Consider the following 25,645-nt stretch of genomic DNA (forward strand, 5'->3'; position numbering starts at 1 on the left):
GCGTAATGTTGTGGTTCATTTATCACCAAACAACGTCGGGGGACGTTACCTGTTTATCTGATGCTGCAGGCAGTGTTGTGCAAGTTCACACCTCTCATGAACTAGTTCATAGTTCAGTTCATGTCATAGTTTTAAGGTGGAAAGTGAGAATGAAAGACTTAACTTGTTAAAGAAAATCCATCACTACCCCTTGCCTTTACTGTCGGAATCTTTATCAGACTGTGTGTAAAATCCCTCTCTGCTTTCTCTTGCCATCTGTATGTGAGACCGAGAGCTGTTGTGTCGCAGGTATGGCCTGCCCCTTTAAGGAAAGTTTGTAGTGTGTGACGTAGTGCACCTGGGTATTGTGGGAAAGACGCTAAAAGTGTGTGTATAACGAGAAGTGACGGGCCACCTAGAGGTGATGCGAGTGTTGCTCCTGCTGAACCTTGTCTTCCGACGCCTTGCAAAAATCACAGTCTGCTGTGATGTCCTGAGGCTGCCCCCTGCTGGCTGCTGGGTTCCTCTGCTGCTCTAGCTTGGTTTGTGGAACTTGTGATTAACCAAAATTGTCCATAAAAGAAAATCTTTAATATCCTTCAAAGGCATTTTGATGTACAACCAGCAATCATTAATTGATGACAGAGAGAGTAATTTTTATTCTTAAATATTGATGAATGAAGAAAAAATTGGGCTCCAGCAGAAGGGCACTTTTCTCATCCAGGGCAAAAGGGCCAGTGCTTGAGCACCATTAGGGGTCTCTCTGTGCATGTGCCTGGGTGACGTTGACACCAAATGTCTTTTATTGCTGATTTGGTTGTGAAGTATTAAATGTTGAAATTCAAATATTGATAAAATAAACAGAATTTATAGTATTGATGATACTAAAATCAGATGTCTGTCCCCCAAGACTGGTTGGAGCCCCAAATGAGACATTATTTAAAAGATTTCATTATAACTACTAATACATCTTTTTATTTATATGCACCTTTCATATATGAAATACAGCTCAAAGTACCCACATTTACATAAAATACATTGAATTAACATAAAAACTGAAAATTGAATGATGGAAAAAAGGTTTGATGCAAAACTCAGTAAGTAAAACATGAGATAACACAAAAGCAATAAGACCAGTGAATACACGTAATTAATAGGCAAAAAAAGGAAGTTTAACATGATACATAATAAACAGTCAAATACAACATGGAAATAAAATGCAGCACTCCCTTGTACTATTCAGAGCTAATGAAATTCTAAAGTGAGGTGGCAAGTCTTCAGCTTTCCGGGTGATCAGTTATACACAGTATCAGGTTCACTGTACACAGTCACCAGCAGCAGATCAGTGATCAGTTATACACAGCATCATGTTCACTGTACACATGTTAGCAGCAGCTGATCAGTGATCAGTGATAAACTGCATCATGTTCACTGTACACACGTTACCAGCAGCTGATCAGTGATCAGTGATACACAGCATCAGGTTCACTGTACACGGTCACAGTCACCAGCAGCTGATCAGTGATCAGTTATACACAGCATCAGGTTCACTGTACACAGTCACCAGCAGCTGATCGGTGATGTGTACACACAACATCATGTTCACTGTACAGATGTTACCAGCAGCTGATCAGTGATCAGTGATACACAGCATCAGGTTCACTGTACACGGTCACAGTCACCAGCAGCTGATCAGTGATCAGTACACACAGCATTATGTTCACTGCACTCTCTGCTTCCTCTTAGAGGGACACTGTCCCTTTAAGACGGATAAAGCCGACAGCTCCGCACGAGCTGAGGCATCGCTGTTTATTCCACTATCTCCAGCTGCTGCGTCAATTCTCCATTGTTTACCGCCGGTTCCAGTAAATGTTCATGTACATGAAGTGTCGGTGGACATTTTAAATCCCGGATGGAGAAATGAGACGCTGGACGCAGCCGGTTTGCTCTGTGGTGCGTAATTGATCCGGTCATTCTTATTTGTGACATTCGTAGACGATACATCTGCTTTACAAGTGTTTCCTTGTTACATTTAACTGGATATTGTAACAAACTGTTTATCCACGTCTTATCCTTGAACCACACACGCTGCAGTAGTGATACAATCCACGTAAAGAGGGATACATGCGTGTAAAGTTGCCTTTGTGTATGACTGTAGTGGCCATCTTTGGTTTCTACTTTGAACTGAGGCTGGTGCAGTGTCGATCGGATGAGATGCTGAAACAGGGATTCGATAGATATTAGGTGCAAACCGTTATTTAGGCTCAATACTGACACTATAATAGAAAGAACGTAGTCACTTTATAATTGATATATTATTATAACTTTATAATAACAAACACCCCATAAAAATAAAGTGATCCACAACTGTTCCAGTGCAATGCAATACAAGTCTTGTAATACTATATATTGAACGTTTTATTGGATCAATATGCATTATAAACGTGCTTCCATTTCCCATTTTTCCAAGGCTCTTAGTGTAAATAGATGAGTGTAAAGCTAAACTACACTAAGGGTGGAGTATATTGATTTAATCATTCAGCCATTTATCTGTAAGTGATGCACATGGAATCCATTAGTGTAACTGTACGGGCTTATGTCAGAGGTCCTGTTTGTGTAATTCAGTCATTCCTCACTGAAGCTGACTGCGGCTCCTGGGTTTGAGTTCACTTTCACTCATCACACCCTCCTTCACTTCACACATATTCTCTAAGGCTGCTCCACCTCGAGGCTGCTCTAAAAATATTTTTCTCAGCTGCCGTGTCACTCACACTTTTTACACCAGGGAGACAAGAGCAGGAAATTGCTTCTATTTTCAACTTTCATCCAGATGCGATCCGATTAAGGTGGGAAGATGAGCAGTATTCTCCTCTGCTCTCTGATTTGGATGTCTCTATACCAGATATACTGTTGTACTTATACAATGATGTGACGAACTAGTGAAAGCATCACTATACCTTTTTCCTTTTTTTTTGCAGTATGGAGAATCCTGAGCTGCAGCACTAACTCTGGCACAGTCCTCAGCACAGCCCTTCTCTCACAGAGGGGCAGGCTGCTGGTTTGGAGCTTCCCAACCCTTTTGTTGTTTTACTGCATCCTGTGCACCAGCCGGCCAGTGAGTGATTTATACATCCACTTCTCTCGGAAAACAACAAACAATAATGGAAGACAAACGCAAGAAGCGCAGCCCAAAGGTGTCCCTCCCGCAGCCCCCTCCCCCCCCCATCAACCCCCGCAAACTCACCGTGTTGCCCGCCAGCAAAAGTGCCACCTTCTCCCTCGGCCTGCCGCAGCCTCCCTCCCCCAAGAACAGAGGCAAGTACAAGAGGTCCATTGGTGCGCCCGGGCAGCCCAAAGAGGTGTTCGCAGCCGTCGTAGCTCCACCAAAGACCACCAGGTGCGTACTAAGGAGATCCTCCAGAAAACACCTGCATTTATAAACATCTATTTAGTCCTAGCATTCATTTTCCTCCACAAAAAGTAATATGGAATTGCAGTTCATGCCTCAGCCAAGGCCCAACAGTCCCCTCATTAAACCACATTCAAATTCGCTAGATCCAGATTTGTATTCGGATCTGCACCACAAATTACACACACTCATACAAATCCGTCCCCTGAACATTACTCTATTTTTTAGATTTTCAGAAAATATTGAGTAATGACATATCTTATTGTTAAAAGATAAGGTGAAAAAAGTGTGTGGATCCACATTAAAATGTATCAAGTTTGTCTTTGGGTCATGTAAATCATTTTGAGCAGTATTTGTTTAGTTCTACGAGCTAACAAACACAGATTAAAACATAACGTCTTTCGATGGAGGTAATAATGTGAGATCATACAGTTTGCATGAGCTCTACCAAAGTTACAAGGTCGTCACAAGCCCTGGTTCATTTAACAATAGCAGAAACAGGAGGCCGGTTGCCACTGATGTTTTCTGTCTGTTTCTCCTCAGGCCCCACAAAGAGAAGCCCCGGGCCCCACAGCCAGCAGGGCCCAGTAAAGTCGTCCAGTCTTCCCCCTTGCAGCACTCCTTCCTCACTGACGTCTCAGACGTGAGAGAGATGGAGGGAGGCCTCCTCAATCTCCTCAACGACTTCCACTCAGGCAAACTGCAGGCGTTCGGTAAGCTAAGCTTGATCAGACTGGCCACCGAGGGAATATTCTGTTACTGGCTGAAAGCAAAGCCAGTTGACAAGTGGCTTTGTCACTGAAGTCAAACAGTGGCTGGGCTATTTTTATCTGCTGCCATGGTAATACTGCTGGTAATACTTTAGACTTTGCTGTAGAAGTGCTATAACAAGGTCCCACCTGTCTGCTCTCACTCCTCTGTTTGGTAGGTAAGGTTTGCTCCTTTGAGCAGCTGGAGCATGTGCGTGAGATGCAGGAGAAGCTGGCGCGACTGCACTTCAGCCTCGACAGCCACGTGGAGGAGCTTTCAGAGGACCAGAGGAAGTGCGCCTCGGACCACAACCTGGAACACCTGCTCAGTAACGTGAGTGCAGCCACAGCAGCAGGGACTCATCTCTATAGTACACAATCTCTGTTTACAGCTGGTCATCAAGCTGTATGAGCGTCTGAATATACAGTGCCTGTAAACTACCAAAGAACGACTTTCTGCACTTCAAGAAATAAGATGGTGTCTATAAGTGACTTAAATATGTTAGTTACAAAACTAAATGTGTGGACGATTCCATAACTATCTCAAAGTTTTGGACATACATTTTTTTACCTTAGGTTGAAGTTGCATTGTGGGAAATATAAGAGCAATTGATCTGGAAATTCGACTAAAAATGTGGATAACATGGGCCCTGAGGCTTCAACTGTAACATAAAAGAAACCTGAAGTACAGGTCCGCTTTGCTCAACACCAAAGTGCTTACTTCCCCCCTTTGGAAGAATATAGTCTAAAATCAAGAGGGAATAAAGTCAATGGTTGACAAGGGTGAACTTATTTAGTTAAAAACTGTGTAATCTCAGGGACAGTTATGTCAGGTAAGTGATGATTAGGTCAGTGCTGAAAGACTGCAAAACTCACCAAGTGATTCAATGTTCATGAGACAAATAGTATTTTATTACACAGTGTGTACACAGTGTTAATGAGTTAAACCTATAACTTATAAAAAAAAAAAATGCACATAAATTACCTTTTCATTTCTTTCCCTGTTACCTGTGAACCCAAGTGAAAACTCAATACAATCACAAGTGCACACCAGTCATTAAAATGTGGCCCGACATGCATCTTGTGATCTGATCTCACCTCTCTGCTCTACACAAACAAACACGCTCGTCCTTTCTGTTTGTGGAGACCGAGTTATGTGGTTTTGAACCAGTCTGAGCACACAAGTGTGTCCTGGGTCTGATGGTGTGTGTGTGTGTGTGTGTGTCGACACAAGCGAGGGAGAGTGTGAATGAAAAGATTTGACCGTATAAATCATTCTGTGGTGATCAGTGTTGATATTGTGGCCGTGGTCATAATCAAATCAAGAGAAAAAATCCGATCTGAGTGTCATCACTTAAGGCTGTCCATTTGACATGTGACTGTAGGAAAATCACAGGTACAGTGAAATGAATTTGTTTGGCAGATAGTTAATGTAATGAGGAACACTAGAGTACATAAATGAACAGTGGTATATGCTTTACTGCAGGGCCAGAGTGTCCCTGTACTAAATAGTAACCAGCACAAACACTGATGTGCAAAGGGTTTCTATTGTTAGCGCGTGGTTTGGCTCCTGGTTACTCCCGCCTGGGGCTGCTCTGCTCTCTGTGGGGAAGCTGCGGTGCTGTGTGTGAGGGAGGTGAGAATAAGACCTCACTTGCCAGGAATAACGTGGAGCGAGTGGATAACTGGGCTGTGAAGTGACTTAACTCTGTGCAGATGAGGAAATCTGATCATTTCCCTTCGTTAGCACTGTAGTGTTGATGGGAATTGAGTTCATATCGAAGCGCCACACACTGGCTGTTATGTCATATGATCGTGTTTAGTGATTAGCGCCCTGTAGTGTCACATCCGCTGCTATTTGTGGCTGTTCATATTTTCTCCCATGTCATCTGTTCCATTTGTTTCCGCAGCTGGAGGAGCTCAGCACCTCCATGTATCCTTTCCTAATTGAATGTGTGTTTATTTATGGGAGTCGGCCAGCACTCCAAGGTGAGCACACTATTGATTTAGATAATCTTTTTTCACTTCAGTCCCTCCTTGCGAATCCTTAACGTGTCCGTGTTCAGACAAAAGCTCCACTTGGCCGAGAACCAGGACCTGCCCAAGACATCTGGCCCCTGACAGGAGCGGAGGCGTGGAGGGCGGCGACAGCACACTCATCGTCTCCCAGCATCTAACCATGGCCGGGTTGCCATGGCGTTGATCCAGCTGCCTTAGTAACAGAATGGAAAGACCCACAGGAGGAGGAGGAGCCATCTCCTGCCCCATTTGGTCAGTGAAACCAAGGGAACGATACAGTAGCTTGAAGCAGCAGAGCATTAAACAAACCAAAACATCATCCCCTCCTTCATGAATCGCTAAATGATCAGAGGGGGGACTTCACAGTGGAAGAAGAACGAAACAGGAACATTTTCCAGCTAACATCAGCTACTAGTTACATCATATGGTAACAGCCGAATCCAAGCGAGTGAAGTCGTTGCTTCCTTTTTCCTTTAGAAAAAGCACATTATATGAGAGCTGAAGACTTTATACTGTGTTTCGTTCAGATGCCTGGAGCTTTGCTCAATTTTAGAGCCAGTTCAAACCTGGTATTCACATCCATCCTGAGGGATATGATCACATGTAAACAGCGTCAAGTTTGTCTGATCACACCTGGTATGAAAGTGTGTCCCCTGTGTCCACTTGTGATCAGATCTCACTTCCCCGCTCTAGGCATAAATCACGCTTCCGTCTTTTGTGTCTCTTTTTGTATGTTTGAGTGAGAACTATAGAAATCGTGATGGGGTAAACAGTGTTGATATTGGGGCTACAGACAAATCAAGTTATGGTCGGTGAATAGACGAAAAATTGAACACCAGGACGGATGTGAGCAGCAAGGTCTAAACGGGGCCTTCGACGGAACTCGTCTGCCAGTAAAGGTGTGAAATGTGAACCATCCTTTCGTATCGAGTAGAAAATGTATTTGGCCATTTTTTTGACAGAACCACTGTGGTTAACTCTAAAGTTTAGAGGAAGTTTTCACCTTTTGCTATTATTCTGAATGCACTCTCTCATTTTATATATTTGCTAAAATGTTTAATACCGACTGGATTTCAACAATATCTGGACGATCCTTTCTTGAAAAAAGGTGCATTTTAAAAGGGACAGTGTGAGGAGACCTGTGAAAAAATTGTACGTTTGATTAACTTATATGTAAATATATGTAATATAGTTGATAAGGTTTCACCAATGTGCAGTTCAGCTACTGTATTTGCTTACACTGACGGTTTGAAATAATTGAAGTAGGGCGATTTTGTCAGTGCTTCTTCAGGATTGCCTTTAAGTTTTATTTTTTGTGAATGACGGCCAATGGCAGCGTCCCTGCAAGCACAAGCTAGTCCCCACTGCTACTGAGATGCTGTAAAAGCCACTTCTTGCAACCTGTAGATCACATAGAGTATCTGCAGTTTGACACTCTGTTGGATACCACATCCACAGAGTAGTGCAGCTAGCATAAGCATTTGAGCAGTACTATTTCAAAATGGCAGCTACTTTCATAGTTTTAAGATTAAGGGGATTTGACTCATTAAATTCCAAACCTGGCATCGATGTATCTTGGCTTTGATATATAATCCTTGACAAGACATCTGAAGCGTGATTTTAGTGTTTAATCAGAAACATTATAGGATGTCAATGTGTTGGCACATTTGTTAATTAAATCATAATCTAAGTCTTTTACACTGCTTGCTAAGCCTACCTCTTCTACAAGGCCATAGAATATGTGAAACCTCTCGTTGGGTTTGTACATCAAAGATCCTTAAGCGAGCTGTTTTCTGTTATTTCACATTATTTATTTACCAATAGCTTTACACATCATGCCATATGAATTGGACTCAGTTAAAACAACCCCAAAACTTGTGTATTACCATGTGTGTCACCAACTGTATCCATGAATAAAGATAAATCAGGTTAAAGACAGAATGACGTGTGTTTCTTTGACAGGGCAAATTTCTAAGTTCTTCTTGAGGCTAGAATGTAACTGTGGTCTTTTCCCTTAAATATTTGAATGAGACTCCTGCAGTTTAAATGTACATAAATAAAACACTTTATTTATACATCAGTACATCTTTGCCCTTGTTCGCAAACAAGTTTGACATAATTTAACAATAAATGAATGAAAAGGCTAAATGAAGACACAGCATGGCACTATTCTGAGACAGAATCAGGTTGGGGGCGTCACTGTTTCTCAAGCTAGTGCAGGAGTAACACTGCACTCCTTTATTCTTTCACGCCATCCCCATCCAGAAGCATGAGTCAGAAACCAAGTGTGATCGAGGCATCAGTGTACATGTACACACACACACACACATAAAATATATATATATATCTTTATATATCTACTTAACAAAAATAGAAACTATTTGATCTTTCCAGTAAGATTTGGTCATGCGAAAAAAGGAAAAAGACATCAACTCATCACAATATTATTATGACTTTGAAACCATAACATGATAGATAAATTATAACTGTACCATCAAACAGCAAATGATTAATACTGTGCAAATACACTTTAGAGCTGTACAAAAATATTTTGTACTATTCTTGTTATTCTGAATTCACAAACGTTTAAAGCGACTACATGAGACATTTAAAAAGTATCAACATCACATCTGGTGAAACAGCAAAAATATACACCTTTCAATTCCCTGTCTTCTTCCTCATCGATTTTGTGCATTTCATTCGTACATTCTACGTTAGTGTTTCTGATTTGTCTACAGTACATGTTTAGATTATGGGAAAAAAGAAGCAATGACCATAATGAATTGACGTTTAGCATGACGATGAGCTACGTTTATCATGATGATGAGCTACCTTTTGAAAGTGCAAAGAGAGCAGGTTGAGTGTGTGTTTCAATTGTTCATGTTTCTGTACCAGAGGAAATCTCACTGAGATAGGAATTCTTTAAGGACTTTGTCTGTTGCGATACAAAAGTGCAGGCACTGTGAGAAATGCAGCGCATCTCTGTCTTCAAGTAAGGTCAGTGTCAATGTTCTTCCCTTCCAACATTTCGTTGTGTTTGGATTCAGCCTTTTACGAAAAGCCCCTCAGGAACTCGTTTAAATCCATTTGGATGTTGGCAGTCTGCGAGGCGGCACACTCGCTCAGGCTGGTCCCCATCTGGGCGTAGAGGGCTTGGCACAGGTTGGCAGTAGCTGCCCGCACGCTGCGGCCACGAATGGTGCCGCTGTGGGTGGTGGTGCCGAGGAGGTGCCACAGCAAAGGCAGCACTTTCTGCTCCACCATCTGAGGTTTGCGAGGATAGAGCTCTGTCACAATGCCTAGAAATGAAAAAGAAGAAGTGAGACATACAATCCAATAAGAGAGTGGAGGTCAGAATGTACTACAGTGAACAGATTACAACTCACATACCTGCAACCTTTTCAATAAGATCCACCTTTGCTTTGCCATTTAAAAATTTAGCCTTGGTGCAGAGAGGCTGAAGTAGAATAATATTATCTGTCATGGAAACAAAGAACATCACAATATGAAATGAATTCTCTAAATCAAACATGAAAATTCACCTTTAATAAAATAATCTGAAGGCTTGACATGTTTACCGAGATTTAAGATAAGTGCATCAATGGCTGCAACGGCAGCAGAGTAGATGGCATTGCTTTTGGAGTTGAGGTGATTGTCCACGATTGCAGGGACCAGGATGTTGACCACTTGGGACAAGTTGTCCTTCATCGTGAGGATGATTTTCTGCAGTGACTCGAGGGCATGCAGGTTGACTTTACTGTTGGACTCCAGCAGCCGGGCCTTGAAGGCATCAAACAGCTGACGGTAGGGAAATGAAGGATGAACAACAAGAAGGTGAAAGAGACACAGTTATCTTATGAAACAAAATAGTTTGTTATTATCTGGAATCTTTGACAAAGGCTTGTACTAACCGGGAATATACTATTGATGACCATGTAGGGGTTGTGCTGGCAGTCATCCACAAGCTGGTTGATTCCCTTTATCCTCTCTCTGAAGTCTTTTGAACCCAGCAGACCTGAGATCTGCTTGATGTATTCAGTCTTGTCTGCAATACTCTGAATCTGAGATCTACAGCTATATTGTCTATTAGACTCCCTGTAGAAAAAGCAAAATACATCAAATACATTTTCCTTTATAAACCTGAGAGTCAATTATAAATAAGGGATGTACCTTTTTAATTTTCTTTGTAATGATAAGTGGGACTCTTTAATCGATTATTATCAATTTACTGACAGGCCTAAAATTGTATATAAGGGACGAGTGTCGGACACATGTTTGTTTTACAAGGAGTTAATTGTTAACATCAGCCTATGCAGGAGTAAATAAGGTTTCATTCAATAGCACACACCTATAGTTCTGTTTCGCTATCTCTCTCTCACACAAACGCAGGCATGCACGCATCAAGCATTAAGCTGTGCGCTCCACAATGGGCATGCAGTCACTTTGTTGCGCATGAGAGTGAGTGCGTGCGTACTTTGTGGGCAATCATGGTTATCACCTGTCAATAACAGGCAAAGCCTACTCAGTCCTCCACAAACAACTTTTCTACATTTTGCGTTTTCAGAAATAGCAACATGTCCACATGCTGTGGGGTCAGTCTGTGAACTGTGGAGACTGCCTGCTTGGATGGTACCAATGTCAAAGGATTTTTTAAAGCGATTAACTGATAGTATCAATCTGTCAGTTAACAGTTAATAATGAACATCAAATTTGAAACAATTGTTTTCCATATGAATCAAACAAATTGTTAAAGCTACAGCTCTGCCACAAAGGCTAAATCAGTGTTTACAGGCACATCTGCTTTACTGCTTGATAGTCACACCCACCTGTTGGTCTGGTTTAGAGGCTTCCTGGTGAGAGACGAGGTTCTCAATGTGCCACTGCCTTGGAGCGAGCGTCTGCACCTTGCTGACTGGGTTTCTTGGGGCATCTCGCCACAACCCTAAAATAACCCACAATCTCTAGGTAAGATGACAGCCTGGCCTTGAGCAATAACATCAATCTTATAAACACAGAGGAACAAATGGAGCACCTTTGTCTGGAGACTGATGACAGTATCTCTAACGGTTGGCAGGTCATTGGTGGGGATGCATTTCTTCAGGATATTGTCAAAGTCAGGATGGGATGACAGGGACAGCAACATCCGACGCCCAAAGTACCTGTGTGTTGAACCAGTGTAATCACAACTCGGACACTGACGGCCAATGTTAAGAGACTGTAGTTATGACTTCTGACTTCTCAGCAGTACAAAAGCAGCAGTAAAAGAAAGCATGAAACCTACTTTGGATCTAACTACTTTTTCCAAAGTCATGCAACCTGAGCAATCACAGTGCTGTGTCGTGATATATATATATATATTAGAGATGCACCGATATGGACATTGTTGGCGGATACCGATGTTTAAAACAACAATCTAGCCGATACTGATCTTTATTTTGCCATTCATTCACACCTTTGTGCTAGGAAACTAATTAAATCATTATTTAAAAAGCACTATTTTAAATTACTTCAGCCCTTTATCACTTTTATCTTTTAATGAGCCCAAATTCAATCAGATTAATGAAACAATCTTTAGTTTAACTAAACCTTTTTTAAAGGAGACATATTGTATTATTCAGGGTTTTCTATTATTCTGGTTTAATCCTGGTGGAAATATTCATATTGTGTTTTTCCCACTGTCATCTCTGATGTATTTCTATAATAATAATGTTAAAAACTAAATAAGTTCTTAATGTGAGCCATGCAAGATCACATCTCTGTGAATACATTTCAAAGAGTAATAAAATTGAAACTTTACCTGACTTCCTGTGAGGTGTCTTGTGTGAGTTTTGTGACAGCAGGTAAAATCCTCTCAGTAACATCTTTACTCCCAGAGAGGAGACGGGCAGCACCAGCCTTCTCTACCACATTGGCCAGATGCTGAGCAGTGAATTTCCTCACCACTGCATTGACGTGACTATCGGTGGAGGTAAAATGATTGCAATCAAATATTTGAAATTGTGAGTTAGACCCACAGGCATGTAACATTTGGTGAAACAACAATTTACTGTGTCTGCAGTAGTGTAAATATGCAAACCTGAGTCCTCCAGTGAGTAGAGCGTGGATGCCACGAGAGGGGCTGCAGTGCTGCACCATGCAATCCAGGGCTACATCAATATCTTGCCTGATGAAGGCGTTGGACTCTGCAGCTTTATGCAGTAAAGCCATAACCGTCCCCTCCAGCTCCTGGTCCATCCCCTTCTGCAGGTTGGTGTACAGATTACCCAGTGTGCACACTGCAAGCCTGGACACTGTTGACCGCAAGTTCTTCACCTGAGGATGATTGAAATCAGGATACAGGCAGTCAAAGCACAGAATATATGCTGCTTAATTAATTAGATGCTGTTGATGAGCAAATGACATCAGCACAATGAAAGCATGTACAAATCATGTGGGAATGTTTTCCAACAAGTTATGCTACCTCTTGAATGAGACAAATGCAGACATCATGAAGCCTGGCCTGGAGTGTGTCTGAGTGGTAGTGGGCAAGAGAGCGCAGGAACATCAGACCCTTAATCTTCTTCTCCCTATATTTAAAAAAAAAAAGGACAAAAGTTGGCAACATAATTCACAGATATTGGTTGTTGTTGAACTTGATGTGGATACTGTATATAGAGAGATACAGCTATAGCTTTAAGATTTTGTTGCATAACAAATTGTAATGATGGGGATTTAAAGTTGCATAGTTTCAGATCTTGTAACTATTCTTCAAATCTATCTACATATGAAAGATCCCTAGTTTTAATAATGCTTATGATGGATGGAGTGTTTCTCACCATTCCACAGAATTCAGCAGGTCGAAGCTTTCGGTCAGCGCCAGGTTGGGTTTGGAAAACGTACACAGCTCCGGTGGCTCAGAACTATTTTTCCTATGGTCTGTGGTGCCGAGGGAATCAAGCTCATCTAATGGCACATCAGACACCACACAACACAGAGAGCCGAAGATTAGGTTTCATGTTACATCTCTATCTGTCTGAAAACACGCTGTGTGGGTGGGTGGCGGTGCATTAACAGTAGGTTGTCAAAACAAAGCACTGTGGCACATTAGCCAAAGCAAACATCTTATTCAACCATGCTCTGATGGCTCTGACAGTTAAATTAATTCCCGTACCAGCTCTGGCTGAACTATTTATAAAGCAGTGGAGTACAGCTAAATTGTATGTAAGACCAATAGATTACACACAGCTACATAATAGACAAAAATGCACATGGATATGAGTTGGTTTATTAAAGCAGATGAACTCGACATTAGAGACAGCATGAAGCTGAGCTGTTGGCTTTAGAAATCCACCAACCTGTGCTATGTGACAGTGAAGGTCGTGTCCTGCTGAGGCTAGGAGCCCTCCGTAGTCGCGAGAGGCTTTTAGGGTTTGGGGGCACTGTAGGGGGGCTCGGCTGGAGGGGCAGTGTGAAGCCCTTGAGGGGGCTTTGGGGACCAAGTGGGCTGACGGGGCTGTTTGGGCTAAGAGGGGTAGAGAGGTAGTCTTCTTTGGAGGAAGACATCGTGCTGCCGTTTAAATGCAGATCTACAACACAGAGGATCAAAATGTCATGTTTTGGGCGGCAAACAACTAAAACCATATTCTCGGCTGTGTTATTATATGAATACAATTTAAATGTTTACACTATTATCTGACAACTTAATACATAGACCGACAAAAAGCTTAAAAGTGATTAAAAGTACACTTACATGCATTTTAAAGCAACCAAGAAATGATTACTTATGTGAGGAGCAAAATGTTACTTTGAAAAGCTTCTTTTTACTATCTGAAATTCTAAACCCCTTTTTCAAACTCAAATAAATTGATCAAATATAGAAAGGCACTTGAATCACCTGCACCAATTATTATGATAATGACCTACAATGTAATTTCTTGTTCAATCTTCACTACTGGATTAGTTCCTGTGATGAAGGCCAGTGAACCACAGGGCACCGGACCAACTTTTTACATTGGTTGGGAGCCAGCGGCGCTAATCATATCCTGTTAGCAGTCTGCGATGGAAATACTGTATTCACACTTTTTGTCCCAACGGTTTATAATTTCCTCCCTTGATAACCGCCTCTTCTCTCATCTCTGCTTCATTGCGTGTCAGTGTGTGAGTGAGTGGGGGCGGGATCGGTTGTTTGTGTCCTTTTTTCGTTTCACAATTTATCCAATAATCCAATTTCTGAAAAATTGCATATTGTTGGTAATGTTTTCAGAGTTTCTATCACCTTTGATGATTAATGGTCTGTTCTCCTCAGTTGGTGAGTCAGACAACATCTGTCTGACACGGTGGCGAATCTTCTCTTGTGCGCTGTTCCCCTGACCACACTGCCACTCCTGCTGATTAAGCTGCATCCGGTCCCGGCTGAAGCCTGAGTTTATCACCTTCTCCTGAACATACATCCATTAAAAAAAAAAAAATAATAATAATAATAAAAATAAAAAACACACACAAGGTGATACTTTGGTAACAGGACACTTTACATGGTGCACTATGATTTACCACTGTAGAAAAGTACAACTAACCTTAAATTCATCAGGAAGTGGCCTGTCATCACTATCTATCTGATTGTCATACAGAGTGTGGTTGTAGACACCAGCTGAGGGATAAGTGGGGGGTGTGGCCATAGATTCACCCTGCTCAAGTGACAAGACGACTCCTGGGCGGCAGGCAGATAAGAGATAAGTGCAGGTAATGGAAATATATGACCAGAATAATGTACATGAATTAAATGTTAAATAACATCATCAGTTATAAGATCTACAATACTTTTTATGGTCATAAAATTGGGACCATAAAAACTGGACATCATCCCTTTGAGTCTGTTGTAAAACAGCACTAATGTACAGTACCTAATCATTAAGAAAGCAGAATACTGGACAGATGAACATGATTTATGGCTTTAACACACTGACCTTTTCCAACGACCCCTTCAGGCATGTCTTTGCCTGGTGAGTGTCTGCTGCTATGGTTCTGTGACCCTAAAGATTAATGCAGAGCATTTTTGAATTAATTATGCAAGCACACTAAACATTGACAGATCCATTTTCAACCGTAGCTGACCTTTTGCAGGCTTCAGACCCCTAACTGCTTCACGAAAGTCAGGTTTGACCAAAGGAGGGGAGGTGCCTGTTGTCTCCATCTCAGTTTGGATTTTCCCATTGGAATAAGTCACTCTCTGCCCAACAACACCCACCTCAGATGACAGTTCATTTCTTAATCCTTGAAAAAGCAAAAGACAAAAGTTGCTCAACCCAATTTAACAGCGTGGGAAAAACACTTCTTTATCCCTTTTATACCTTGAAGGCTGCTGAAGTACATGGACTTCAGTTGGGCAGAAGGCACTCTTGTGATGCGAGGTTTAATTCCTGTAGAGTTTTCAGGACTGTTGACAGATGCGACAAGTGATAAATTATTATGCAAACTTTCACAACACTGCCATCACACAACAACAGATAAGTACCAGTTTATTCCATTTCGACTGTCAACAGGCTTGTGAAAGGCTTAAAGTGTTTCAAATGCTGCTAAAAGATTAGGTCTATTGGAGAAACCTACGGTAGTATCCTGATCTTCAGTTATTCTATGTCAAGTATGAGCTTACTCAAAGCTAAAATTATTATATATTATCCAAGACCGTGATCCCAACATTAACAAAATGCATCAAATGCAGGTCTTTTACCTGGTTTTGAAGCCATTCGCCAATAAGCTCAGAGTTGAGAGACCACTTTCACTGGCTGAGCTGGTAAGCTTTGGAGAGGTGTGCGATAAGGAATCCAGATCTAATCTCACAGCAGAGTCAGGGCTGCCTGGATCTGGACTGCTAAGGCTCACTTTGGCCCTCTTCTTGGCTGCACTATTGTGCAATGAGCGCAGAGAGTTCCGCATCTGTGAGGAACACACAAATCAGCACATATGAACATGGAAAGGAAAAAAGGTTGGAGCCAAGCTTCAAACCCTGAACAAGCAAACAGTGTCCTCATGTACTGGAATAAGGGTCCATAAATAGACAATATCCTGACCTCCTGCTTGTCCAGAAGATCATCTTCTGGAGGATCCTGCACTGCACTAAAATCATCGGGGTCCAGTTGAAGGCTCTTTTCTAGCTGTTGGTTCTGAGGGCTGCCTGGAGCATTGTACCTCTGGCCGTTATGAGACTGGGCCTGCTCTCCTGGAGGGACTACTGGTGAGATAGAGAGGGTTGCCCTGGTGCTGCTCAGAGCCCGGCGGAAAGATGAAGTGGAAGAGGAACTCATTAGGGTGGCACGGGGGGGCCTGGAAGAGCATCTGCTGGAGAGGTCTCCTGGAGGGGAAGGACAGGGAAGAAAGACAAAAAGATTATATAAGAAAGAGGTCACAACATTTTCACATTTAGCAGAAAAATTTATCAACTTAAATCTATTCTACAAATTTACCCTTTGCTGTGCCTGCTGTGTCACTCCAGGGGCTGGTGTCTCGCTGGTGAGGGCTGCTCTCCCTCTTGTTGGGCCAGGTGTTGGACATAGACAGGGAGGGATCTCCACGGCGACGGGACAGTGTTGGGGTAAGCATGCCTCCTGGGAGTGTAGCCAGTGGGTAGGAGGGCAGTAGGAACGAGCCAGATGTGGTGGGGTTAGAGGGAAGGGAAACTGTGCGCTCAACACTGGGGTTCCTCTGGAGCATGCGCCCTTTGGGTGCCACTATGAGACAGGTGATCACACACCAGGAACCATGAAAAACTGGGTGTATTGGAGGGCAGGTAGGTAGAGATATGGTTGATGCCTAGCTGAAGATTAAAAACCTTCAAACTCTTAATTGTGACTGGAGCTCTTAGTGCAACTTAAAGTTCTTACCAACATCTGGGTCGCAGAATTTGGTGGTTTTAAAGATGTCAGGTTCCAGGTTGAGGCTTCCACTTCTTCTGAGGCGAGCAGGAGGCCCCATACTTGTGGAGTCTTGTTGCTTCTGTGGAGTTGCAGAACCTAGAGGGAAAGTATATTTTTCCATTTTGATTACAAACGTCTTATAAAATACTTTATCATGATAAACATGGCAGCAACAAAGTCCTTTGTAAGATGTTATAGACACAGTAAGCAAGTAAGTTAAGATAAAACTTACACAAACAGTTTAGATTAATTATTACATTGAACTGCATTGGTAACTACTTCTTGCACACTTTGCAGCCAAAGAAAGCTCAATATATTTTAAGCCCAGTCTTGCCTGTGATCACAGACACACAGGGTACAGAAAACAACACTACAGTGAAATATTCTAGAAAAATACTACAATGGTAGTCTCCTTTTTAGGATTAGCTCTAGCATGTGTCCAGATTACACAAGATATAGTAGTAGTAGTGAGTCTTATCCCTTTTCGTCTTGTAGTTGACATCAAGCAGCCAATGAGTCAAAAAGATACAATCCAATTTAAAATCTAATGTGAGAAAAACGTATTAAACAGTCAAAAATGATACATTATTCATAATGGATGCTTTTATATGCACATTTGATTTACTTATTGTAAAACAAAAAGCTTCTTTAGGAAGCTAAAGCTTCTTCTTAAATGTTAATGTAGCACATTTGAAATGGTGTTATACGGTGCTATAATATTTATATTGATACTAAATCTTAATAATATTACTTAAATTTGCCTATAAAGCACTTTTTGAACATTTTCAACACATGAACAATATTGCAATAATACTGATAACCGAGGTAATTTGGTTAAAATAATAATGATAAAAGATTTTCACACATTAAATGTTGGTTAATAGTAAAATGATTTTACAACATTCATATCCTAGAAAAACATCAATTTTAGCATCGAATAGTGGAAACTATTGGGTCCTGTTCATCTGCTCATTTAACACATACAAAGTGATAATTAGATGACTAAACCACTGACACAAAAGTGTCTTGGCTTCTTGTGAGACTGCTGTGACACTTATCTGCTTTACAACTGTGCTCAAAGCAGGGCATCTGATGTGGCGTGGTGACTCCAATGACTCAGCATGCCAATCCAATTTAAAGCCGCTCTAATTCGAGTCCAGCTGAATTTGACCGTGACATCCATTCAACTGTAGTCATCAACTTATCTGGAAATAATGTGGGTTTCAGGTTGAGATGAGCAAACGTTGGCACTTACTAAAACTGGGTATGTAGGTCTCTGGACTCAATCTCCTGGACAGGGGAAGGCAATCCTTGCTAACCACCTAAACGCGCATGGGCAGAAAATTATTTATTTTAATAGCAACAATAGAGGATAAAAGTTCAGTATAACAACTATTAACCATAACAAGAACTTCAGTGTAATTCCATCCAATGGCCTGAACAGAGGGAGGCAACAGATATTTAGCCAGCTCAGACATGAGACACTGGCCCTTGACTAGATCTTAACTTAATGTACATTACTGTTCTCATTTTAGTTTTTCTATCATCGTACAGTGGTCAGAGATAAATTAATGAAACACAGAAAGCGAGAGAGGTTCATAATAGATTTTACAGCCCCCTCCCTCTACAATCACAAACACTCACTGCAGACCACTTGGTGTGATTGCAATCAACACCAGAGCAGTAAGTAAGGCATGTTTTACAAGCAATAAGGCTGTGGTGATGCCATTTATGTTTGACTTTCCTTTCAGTAAGTGCACTGTGTGATTATTAGGTTGCTGGGAAACGAGACGCTGCAGTAAACAGAAGGTATTTCAAATTGAGGCTCTAAGCAGGATGCTAGCTTCCAGAACCAATATAGTCAATTAAAAGCTCTCCTAACAAAGCCACTCAATTGGTTATTATTAGAATAAACAAATAATTTGCGTTTGTAAGCTAAGAACATGTGACGCAGTATGCGTTTCGCAGTTATTCTACAAAGTGGGAGGCTGACTCCGGCTTATTTTTCAAGACAATACACATCTTTGCAGGGACAGTGTCATTTAGCAGGGAATTGAGTCACCTACTTAATTTCTTCTGCAAATAACCTCCATGTTCCTTGAGTTCACCAATCTATACCTCTCTCTGTATACATATCTGCTTATAAAGAATTAAGAACCACATATTCAGTGACAACTGTTGAAGGTATACCCCATCTCTCACTCATTGGCTGGGATTGGCTCTAGCCCCCCTGTGACCGCTAATAAATTAATATTCAGTGATACAGTTTAGCCTATTGTTACCCTGCCAACACATTAAAAGAAGCCAAGCATTGTGCATAAACGAGAATATGTCCCAATGGAAATGTGTATTTAATAATATCATGATGTTATATAGAGTGAGAGATGGTTGAAGCAATATAGTATACATATATATAGAAGATATAACTGTGTCCCTCTCAGCTGCACCCTCTCCATTTTGCATTATGAGAGATTCCCCTAAACTGTCTCTAAGGACAGCGCCACCTCTACGATATTTTTAGTCTCTTTGGACCGGTGCCTTTGGTTGTGACTCAGCTTGTTTGAACAACAAGGTGAAAGGCAGAAAAACTAAATTCTTAAATTATGGGAGAAACTAGAAGGATAACAGATTTTTTACGGTGAATAATTTCTAAAATGGAGGCAGAGAAATCTAGTGCACAACTAATACCTACTCCTATGCTTCTTGCAATGTCTGCATCCCCATCATAAGATCAGAGGCAAATAAACATAACTACCTGGCCACTGAGATGCCTGAGATTACACCCTAAATGCTTTGGATGTCGAGGATTTTTAGAAGTCAATTCAATAAAAGAGGTGAACACTGCTTCCTGTGTCAATAGCTGATTCATTAATATCAAACACTAAACACGAAATTTATAGAAGCATATGCTAAGTTAGGGAAGGTGAATTATAACAACAGATAATTAAGAATATGGAAGGTTGACAGGATGAAAGACCCCACCTGTTCTGAGCACGTTCGATTTGGTGAATTGCATTGCTGTTGATTCTCAGTGGATGAGAAGTTCGACATCTCCCAGGGTAGTTTGTTTTTCCCTTTCCCCGCGCTGACAATCCTCCTTTGGAATGGAAGGTCATCAGTAAGGGAGCCTAAGCTGCCGTAGCCATACAATCGGTGACAGTCTGGTTCGGATCGGTGGCTCCCTGCACTGCTGATGCGCCCTCTGTTCATCACCCAGTCCATATCAGCTCCAGAACCGTACTGCAGTGAGCACCTCTGTCCTGGTTTGGGCACAACTAAGCCATACTCCACTATTCCGTCTGAGGAGAGTTTAGGGAGGACACGCCTTGCTCGTCTTGCCTGTACAGCTGCCATTAAACCCTCTGCATCCTCGTTCAGCTCAACCATGTCCACAGCTTTCATCAGAGTCTGCTTTTTCCCGGTGTCAAGGCAGTAGTCGAAAACAGCAAACAGCTCTAGGGCAGCATGGCGGACTTTCTTCTTGCTGTCTGCCAGATATGGTGCAACCTCATAACAAAGCTTAGGGATGTTGAAATCTCTCCTAGGATGAGTAAGCATAGCTGCCATAATGATGTTAAGGACATCTTCCCTAACCCTTGAATTCTTGTGCTTCAAGTTGCTGACAAGAAGATTTAACACTTGTTGTGGCGCAACAGTTTCCATCAGCCTTTGAAACGCATTCATGTATTCACTCCTGGTGATGGTGCGAGCATCCCCGAGGGCCTTGAAGGCCACCAAGAGTAACAGTTTGAAATATTTCTCTACACTCGTGCCTAGCCTCTGAATGAGAATATTTAAAACCTGTAAGGTACCGTACAGCACTTTGAAATTACTGTCATCCAGGAGTCGAGGGAGAAAATTTATGAAGTCCTCAACACTCGCAGAGGGGACTGACTTGATGTCCACCCCTGAGAGGACGCGTTTAAGTTCCTCCACGCCATCTGTGCGGTTTAGGTAATTCTTTGGGTCCAGAAGCTGCTTGTGTAACTCCTGGGAGATCAATCCAGGGATCATTATTGATGGTGTGATGGATGTGGTCAAAACTGAGAATCCTAAGATGAAAGACAACTTGCAAGGGCAATACTATTCCTCTTCTTTAGTCGGAGTGGTTGGTGATGGAAAACCACTCTGCTGTTTGTCAAGCTGTGGATGTAAAACACAGTAAGGGAAAGCTGAAATCATGGCAACGGTTACTGGTAGAGGCACTTCCTGTGTCAACAGAAACTGTCATACTATTTGGAGGCAACTGCCTTTGTTGCCACACTGTTTGGAGGCAGATGCCTTTGTTGCAACACTGTTTGGAAGCAGATGCCAAACAGTGTGACAACCAAGGCATCTAGCTGCCTTTTTTAGCACTGATTGGAGGCAGCTGTCATAGTTGCCACAAGTGTTTGGGGACACTGTTTGAGAGCAACTAAAGCTGTTTGTAATATATGCAATGAGATATACTGGTTTCTGAAGGTTTATTGGATAGTTTGTTAGCTATCTGGGGGTTTGACTCAAAATGAATCAAGCTCCAGAGCTATCAGATTCATAAGCATGATCTTGGTGTCTATGGATAGGTAAGAACTCAAAGATTGTATTCATCAGTTCCAGTGTGACTAATGTACACACATGAATTCATGGCTAATGATAGATTAATATCAGCTTCTCACCATCATCATTTCAGACAGAAGAGTAAAGTCAGAGCAAATTTGAGTATTTTTTATGTATCTCATTGAAAAGAAAGCAGGGTTCAAGTTTTAGTCATTAAGCATCATGTTCCATTGACATCACTGCCAAGTCCTACCACATTAAAATATGTGCAATAGGCTACATAAATATACATATGTAAATATCGGAATGTACAGATGGTGATGCAGTGAAGTGTCCACTTGTCACTTTTTGCACATTGTAACAGTGCAAAGTAATAACGATGTCCTTAAATGTAATGTAAAGAAATGCATGTAATATAGCCTACATGTATCTAAGAGTGATAGCATTTTATTTTTAAATGGAGTTGAAAAAAATATTACTAAGCAATATGAGGACACAATACTCCTGTTCTCCTTGATCTTTAGGGAAACCTAGTTTTTTTAGCCCAAGCATTCATCTACATTATGTGCTGACTAGTCAACTGCTTTTTCCATGGAGACTGGATTTCTTTGGCACTGACTAAAATATTATGATGTTATTTGTTCTGTGTCACTGTTAAGAGTCTGGAGGGTGGCACAGGCACAGCTTATGAATGACCAGTAAACTAAAATAAAATAATTAACGTGGCATGGACCCATAAAATGCGCAATAAATATTGTTAATGTTTAACTAAACCCTTAAACATTTTAAATCAGATATAAACCAATATGTTTAGTAGAGAAAATATTGATTTGGGAATTCGGCCGTATTAAAATATAGTACATCTGAGCACAGAAAGTAGAAAAGAATAAAGCAGATGTGAAGGGATGACACCATAGCTTCACGCAGCGACTCAACCATCCATTCCGAGACATTAATAATTGATAATATTAATAAAAAGTGAACGATCACGAACTAGTCCAAATCTCCCTGAGTAAGGCACAAACAGCGGTAGTTGATCTCAGACAGTGTGGCAGCAAAGGCAGCTGCCTCCAAACAAAGGGAGGCAGCTGGGAGCTACCGCGGCAGGTGCCCTAATGCAGCCTGGCAGCAGTGGGATTTCAAGTTTCAGTTCAATGACACAAAACATATGGGACACATTTAAGGCATTTATGCCGAATCGTTAAAAAAAAAAAAAAAAAAACATGACAAAGAAATCAGCCACATAAACGAGCATGTTTCACAATACGAGTGAAGTGAAGAGAAATACAGATCAATTATTCGTGGTGCTCAGAACAGTAACACGCTGATGAACATTCATAAACTAGGTATAGATCTCAGGGAATAAGTCACTAACAACAGTAGTTGCCCTTAGACCCTGTCTGGGCAAATCAGGGGCAGTTTCTGTTGCACAGGGGAAACGAGCAGGAGCAGCGAACAAGGCTGAGTAAACTCCTACTTGCTTGGATGCAAATGCAATATGGAGCTTGGTGGCAGCGTCGGTACTAATGCTTGGAAGTACTGCCTTTTCTGCTCCCCTTAGACAGGGGGGCAGCAAAGGTGACACTGACACCTTTGTGTCAGTGTCACCTTTGCTTTGGAACTGCCTATTCTGACCATTTTAAGTGGGATTGGGAACTTTCACCACCACCACATCGATCCCCACAGCAGTGAATGGACACAACCACTTGTGGCTGTCGGCGGTTATCAGCACACCGATGGAGATCACCATCACTGCTGTACGTTACACGACTCCCTGCTGTCGTAGTTAATATAAAAAGTGTCGTCAGGTATACGACACCTAACAATGTCTTCAATTAGCTTCTTAACGACAAGTTACCGCTAAGCAGCCTCATTAGTTAGCTAGCAACTAGAAACATTTGCTAAGTACAACAGCGGTGAAGCGGTGCTAAGCTAACTCCGCTAATTGCGTTGTAGTGTTTGGTGCTGACGGACTGAGCTAGCAAAGTTAGAAAAACAGAGATGACACAGACCCCGCATTTCTCTCGGTCCTCTCCGTCGACGCTTGAGGAGACTACACGCTACGTCGTCCGAATGTCCATGTCGTACTGCGGCCGCTACGGCTGTTCCCCGGGTGCGGACATGTTTCCCCTCCGGTTGCTGGAGCTGGTGAACGGACTGAGGGGTGTTGGGAGCTGCGGGGGTTTTGACATCGAGAGGAACCCACACAGTCAACACTCACACATGTACGCGCATAGACACACAGCCACACACCGAGGCAGCAAAATGGCGAATGCACGTCGCAAACTGAGCGCTTCCATGGTGACGCGAGCTCCAGGCTCCTCGAGTCGGCATCACCGTCACACAGCTAAGGGAGGAGAGTGAAATACTTAAAGACCCCATGTTGTGTAAAGCACATTTTCTGGGCTTGTACGACTTCCTTGAAGGGGGTCAGCAGGGACCCTCAAAGTATGAAATCAGTCCACGGACTTTTTCACTTGGTCCATTCCAAGAAATATTTAATTGAAACGGCTCCTTTCATACTTCCGGCCGAGTAGGGCCTACCATCTATGGGACCTACACTCTTCTCTGAGCCCAACCCAGCTCCAGCCTCAGACCCCCCCCTCCACTTATCTTTTGGAGGAATTCCACAGTGTTGTCCTACTTTTGCCTCAAAGGATGTCATCTTCCCTTTTATCGGATGTTTTGCAGATAAGAAATCTATTCTGTATGGGATAGTTAATGTCAGTTTAATGCGAAATATTTGTAAATCTATATTTTACGGGGGGGGGGGGGGGGGGACTTTTAGAATGTAAGAAGCATGTGACCACATTTAAATAGAATTTCATCTGATAATCAATGAATTAATTGAAATCTAGAGCTCTAATTGAGATCTAAAAAGGTAAATATCCGAAGGCAAAGAAGGGGCACTGCACAGCAAAGACAGTCAAAACAGGGCCAACATATGTTAAGACACACAAAATGTCTTTTTTTTTATAATTCAATTTTCTAAATTAAGATCATAGATTTTTCTAAACACCACCATGTGTGTCTTTTACTGTTTCTTTTCTGTAATAAAGTACTTTTTCTACTGAACACAAGTATCTCAAATGTTTCCTTTTCATCAAGTGAAGTAACCATAAATAATAATCAGTTTATAATATTTTTTTATCAGTTTATTTTTCTGTTTAAATGCATTTTAAAATATATTTTATGTCCTTTTCCTTTAAACATAATTTAACCTGTTGTGTTTTATAAAATCTTCTCTTATATGAAACACAATTTTTTGTTTTGTATCTATTTTGTATGTGTAAAGCTGCCTTTTTGTATGAAAAGTTGTATAAAAATTAAGTTAAATTATTAATTATGAAATAATTACTCACTTACCAGTGAAGCCTGAGCCTCAAAGGCCAATAGTCAGCCCGATAAATGTTGCAGGCATTTTGCAGAGAGTCAAGCACACAGTTTCCATGCCAGGATGCTCTGTCATGCAGTTTGTGAGGGACTGAAGCTGCTTCATTCTCCTAAGAACCTGATAGCAGAAAAAATAGGAAACTTTGGTACCACAACGTAAAGACTTTGGCTACAGTAAAGGTTACCATTATTATTTGATAATCTACTGTGTGTGTCTCCCTACAGCACATCCTCTCTTTCTGTTGTCATCATGGCATCATTACTACAAGTGCACCTGGAGAGGAAAGAGGACTGTAAACCTGGTCTTCTACAGCTGTATACAAACATAATAACGTGACTCTCAGCTGTGGTCGTCTCCATTTGTGTTTAATCTTGATGATGTTTTCCTACACTTGACATTTATATTTATATCACTATTGCACTTCTGTCCGTCATGGGAGAGGGATCCCTCACATGTGTCTCTCTCTGAGGTTTCTACGGATTTTTACCTGTTAAGGTTTTTTTTAGTAGTTTTTCCTTACTCTTGCTGAGGGTTAAGGACAGGGGATGTCACACCATGTTAAAGCCCTATGAGACAAATTGTGATTTGTGAATATGGGCTATACAAATAAAATTTTATTGATTGATTGATTGATTGATAGGCCTGGTCGCTTATCACTCAAAGGAGGGCC

The 25,645-nt window shown here is 41.6% G+C and overlaps 2 protein-coding genes across 2 annotated transcripts; one reads left to right on the forward strand and one right to left on the reverse strand.

The window, feature by feature from the left end:
- Positions 1 to 1,724: 1,724 nt before the first annotated feature.
- Positions 1,725 to 8,097, forward strand: ccdc28b (coiled-coil domain containing 28B). Its single transcript, XM_062397145.1, has 6 exons — positions 1,725 to 1,932; positions 2,958 to 3,376; positions 3,932 to 4,101; positions 4,317 to 4,471; positions 6,048 to 6,070; positions 6,204 to 8,097. The coding sequence occupies exons 2-6, from the start codon at positions 3,141 to 3,143 to the stop codon at positions 6,256 to 6,258; spliced, it is 639 nt and encodes a 212-aa protein (XP_062253129.1). The 5' UTR covers positions 1,725 to 1,932; positions 2,958 to 3,140; the 3' UTR covers positions 6,259 to 8,097.
- Positions 8,098 to 8,203: 106 nt separating this feature from the next.
- Positions 8,204 to 23,837, reverse strand: LOC133961789 (TOG array regulator of axonemal microtubules protein 1). Its single transcript, XM_062397143.1, has 23 exons — positions 23,594 to 23,837; positions 20,028 to 21,188; positions 18,301 to 18,367; positions 17,013 to 17,141; positions 16,596 to 16,859; positions 16,203 to 16,483; positions 15,863 to 16,068; positions 15,483 to 15,568; positions 15,247 to 15,405; positions 15,099 to 15,164; positions 14,709 to 14,842; positions 14,411 to 14,573; positions 13,491 to 13,721; positions 12,972 to 13,098; positions 12,617 to 12,722; positions 12,233 to 12,468; positions 11,954 to 12,112; positions 11,189 to 11,315; positions 10,983 to 11,098; positions 10,068 to 10,251; positions 9,735 to 9,954; positions 9,547 to 9,633; positions 8,204 to 9,455 (listed from the first exon to the last, which is right to left on the reverse strand). Exons 2-23 carry the CDS (start codon positions 21,057 to 21,059, stop codon positions 9,208 to 9,210), a joined length of 4,428 nt encoding a protein of 1,475 aa, XP_062253127.1. The 5' UTR covers positions 21,060 to 21,188; positions 23,594 to 23,837; the 3' UTR covers positions 8,204 to 9,207.
- Between the last annotated feature and the right edge of the window lie 1,808 nt (positions 23,838 to 25,645).

Source organism: Platichthys flesus, chromosome 10 (genome assembly GCF_949316205.1).
Source record: "Platichthys flesus chromosome 10, fPlaFle2.1, whole genome shotgun sequence".
Taxonomy (NCBI): domain Eukaryota; kingdom Metazoa; phylum Chordata; class Actinopteri; order Pleuronectiformes; family Pleuronectidae; genus Platichthys; species Platichthys flesus.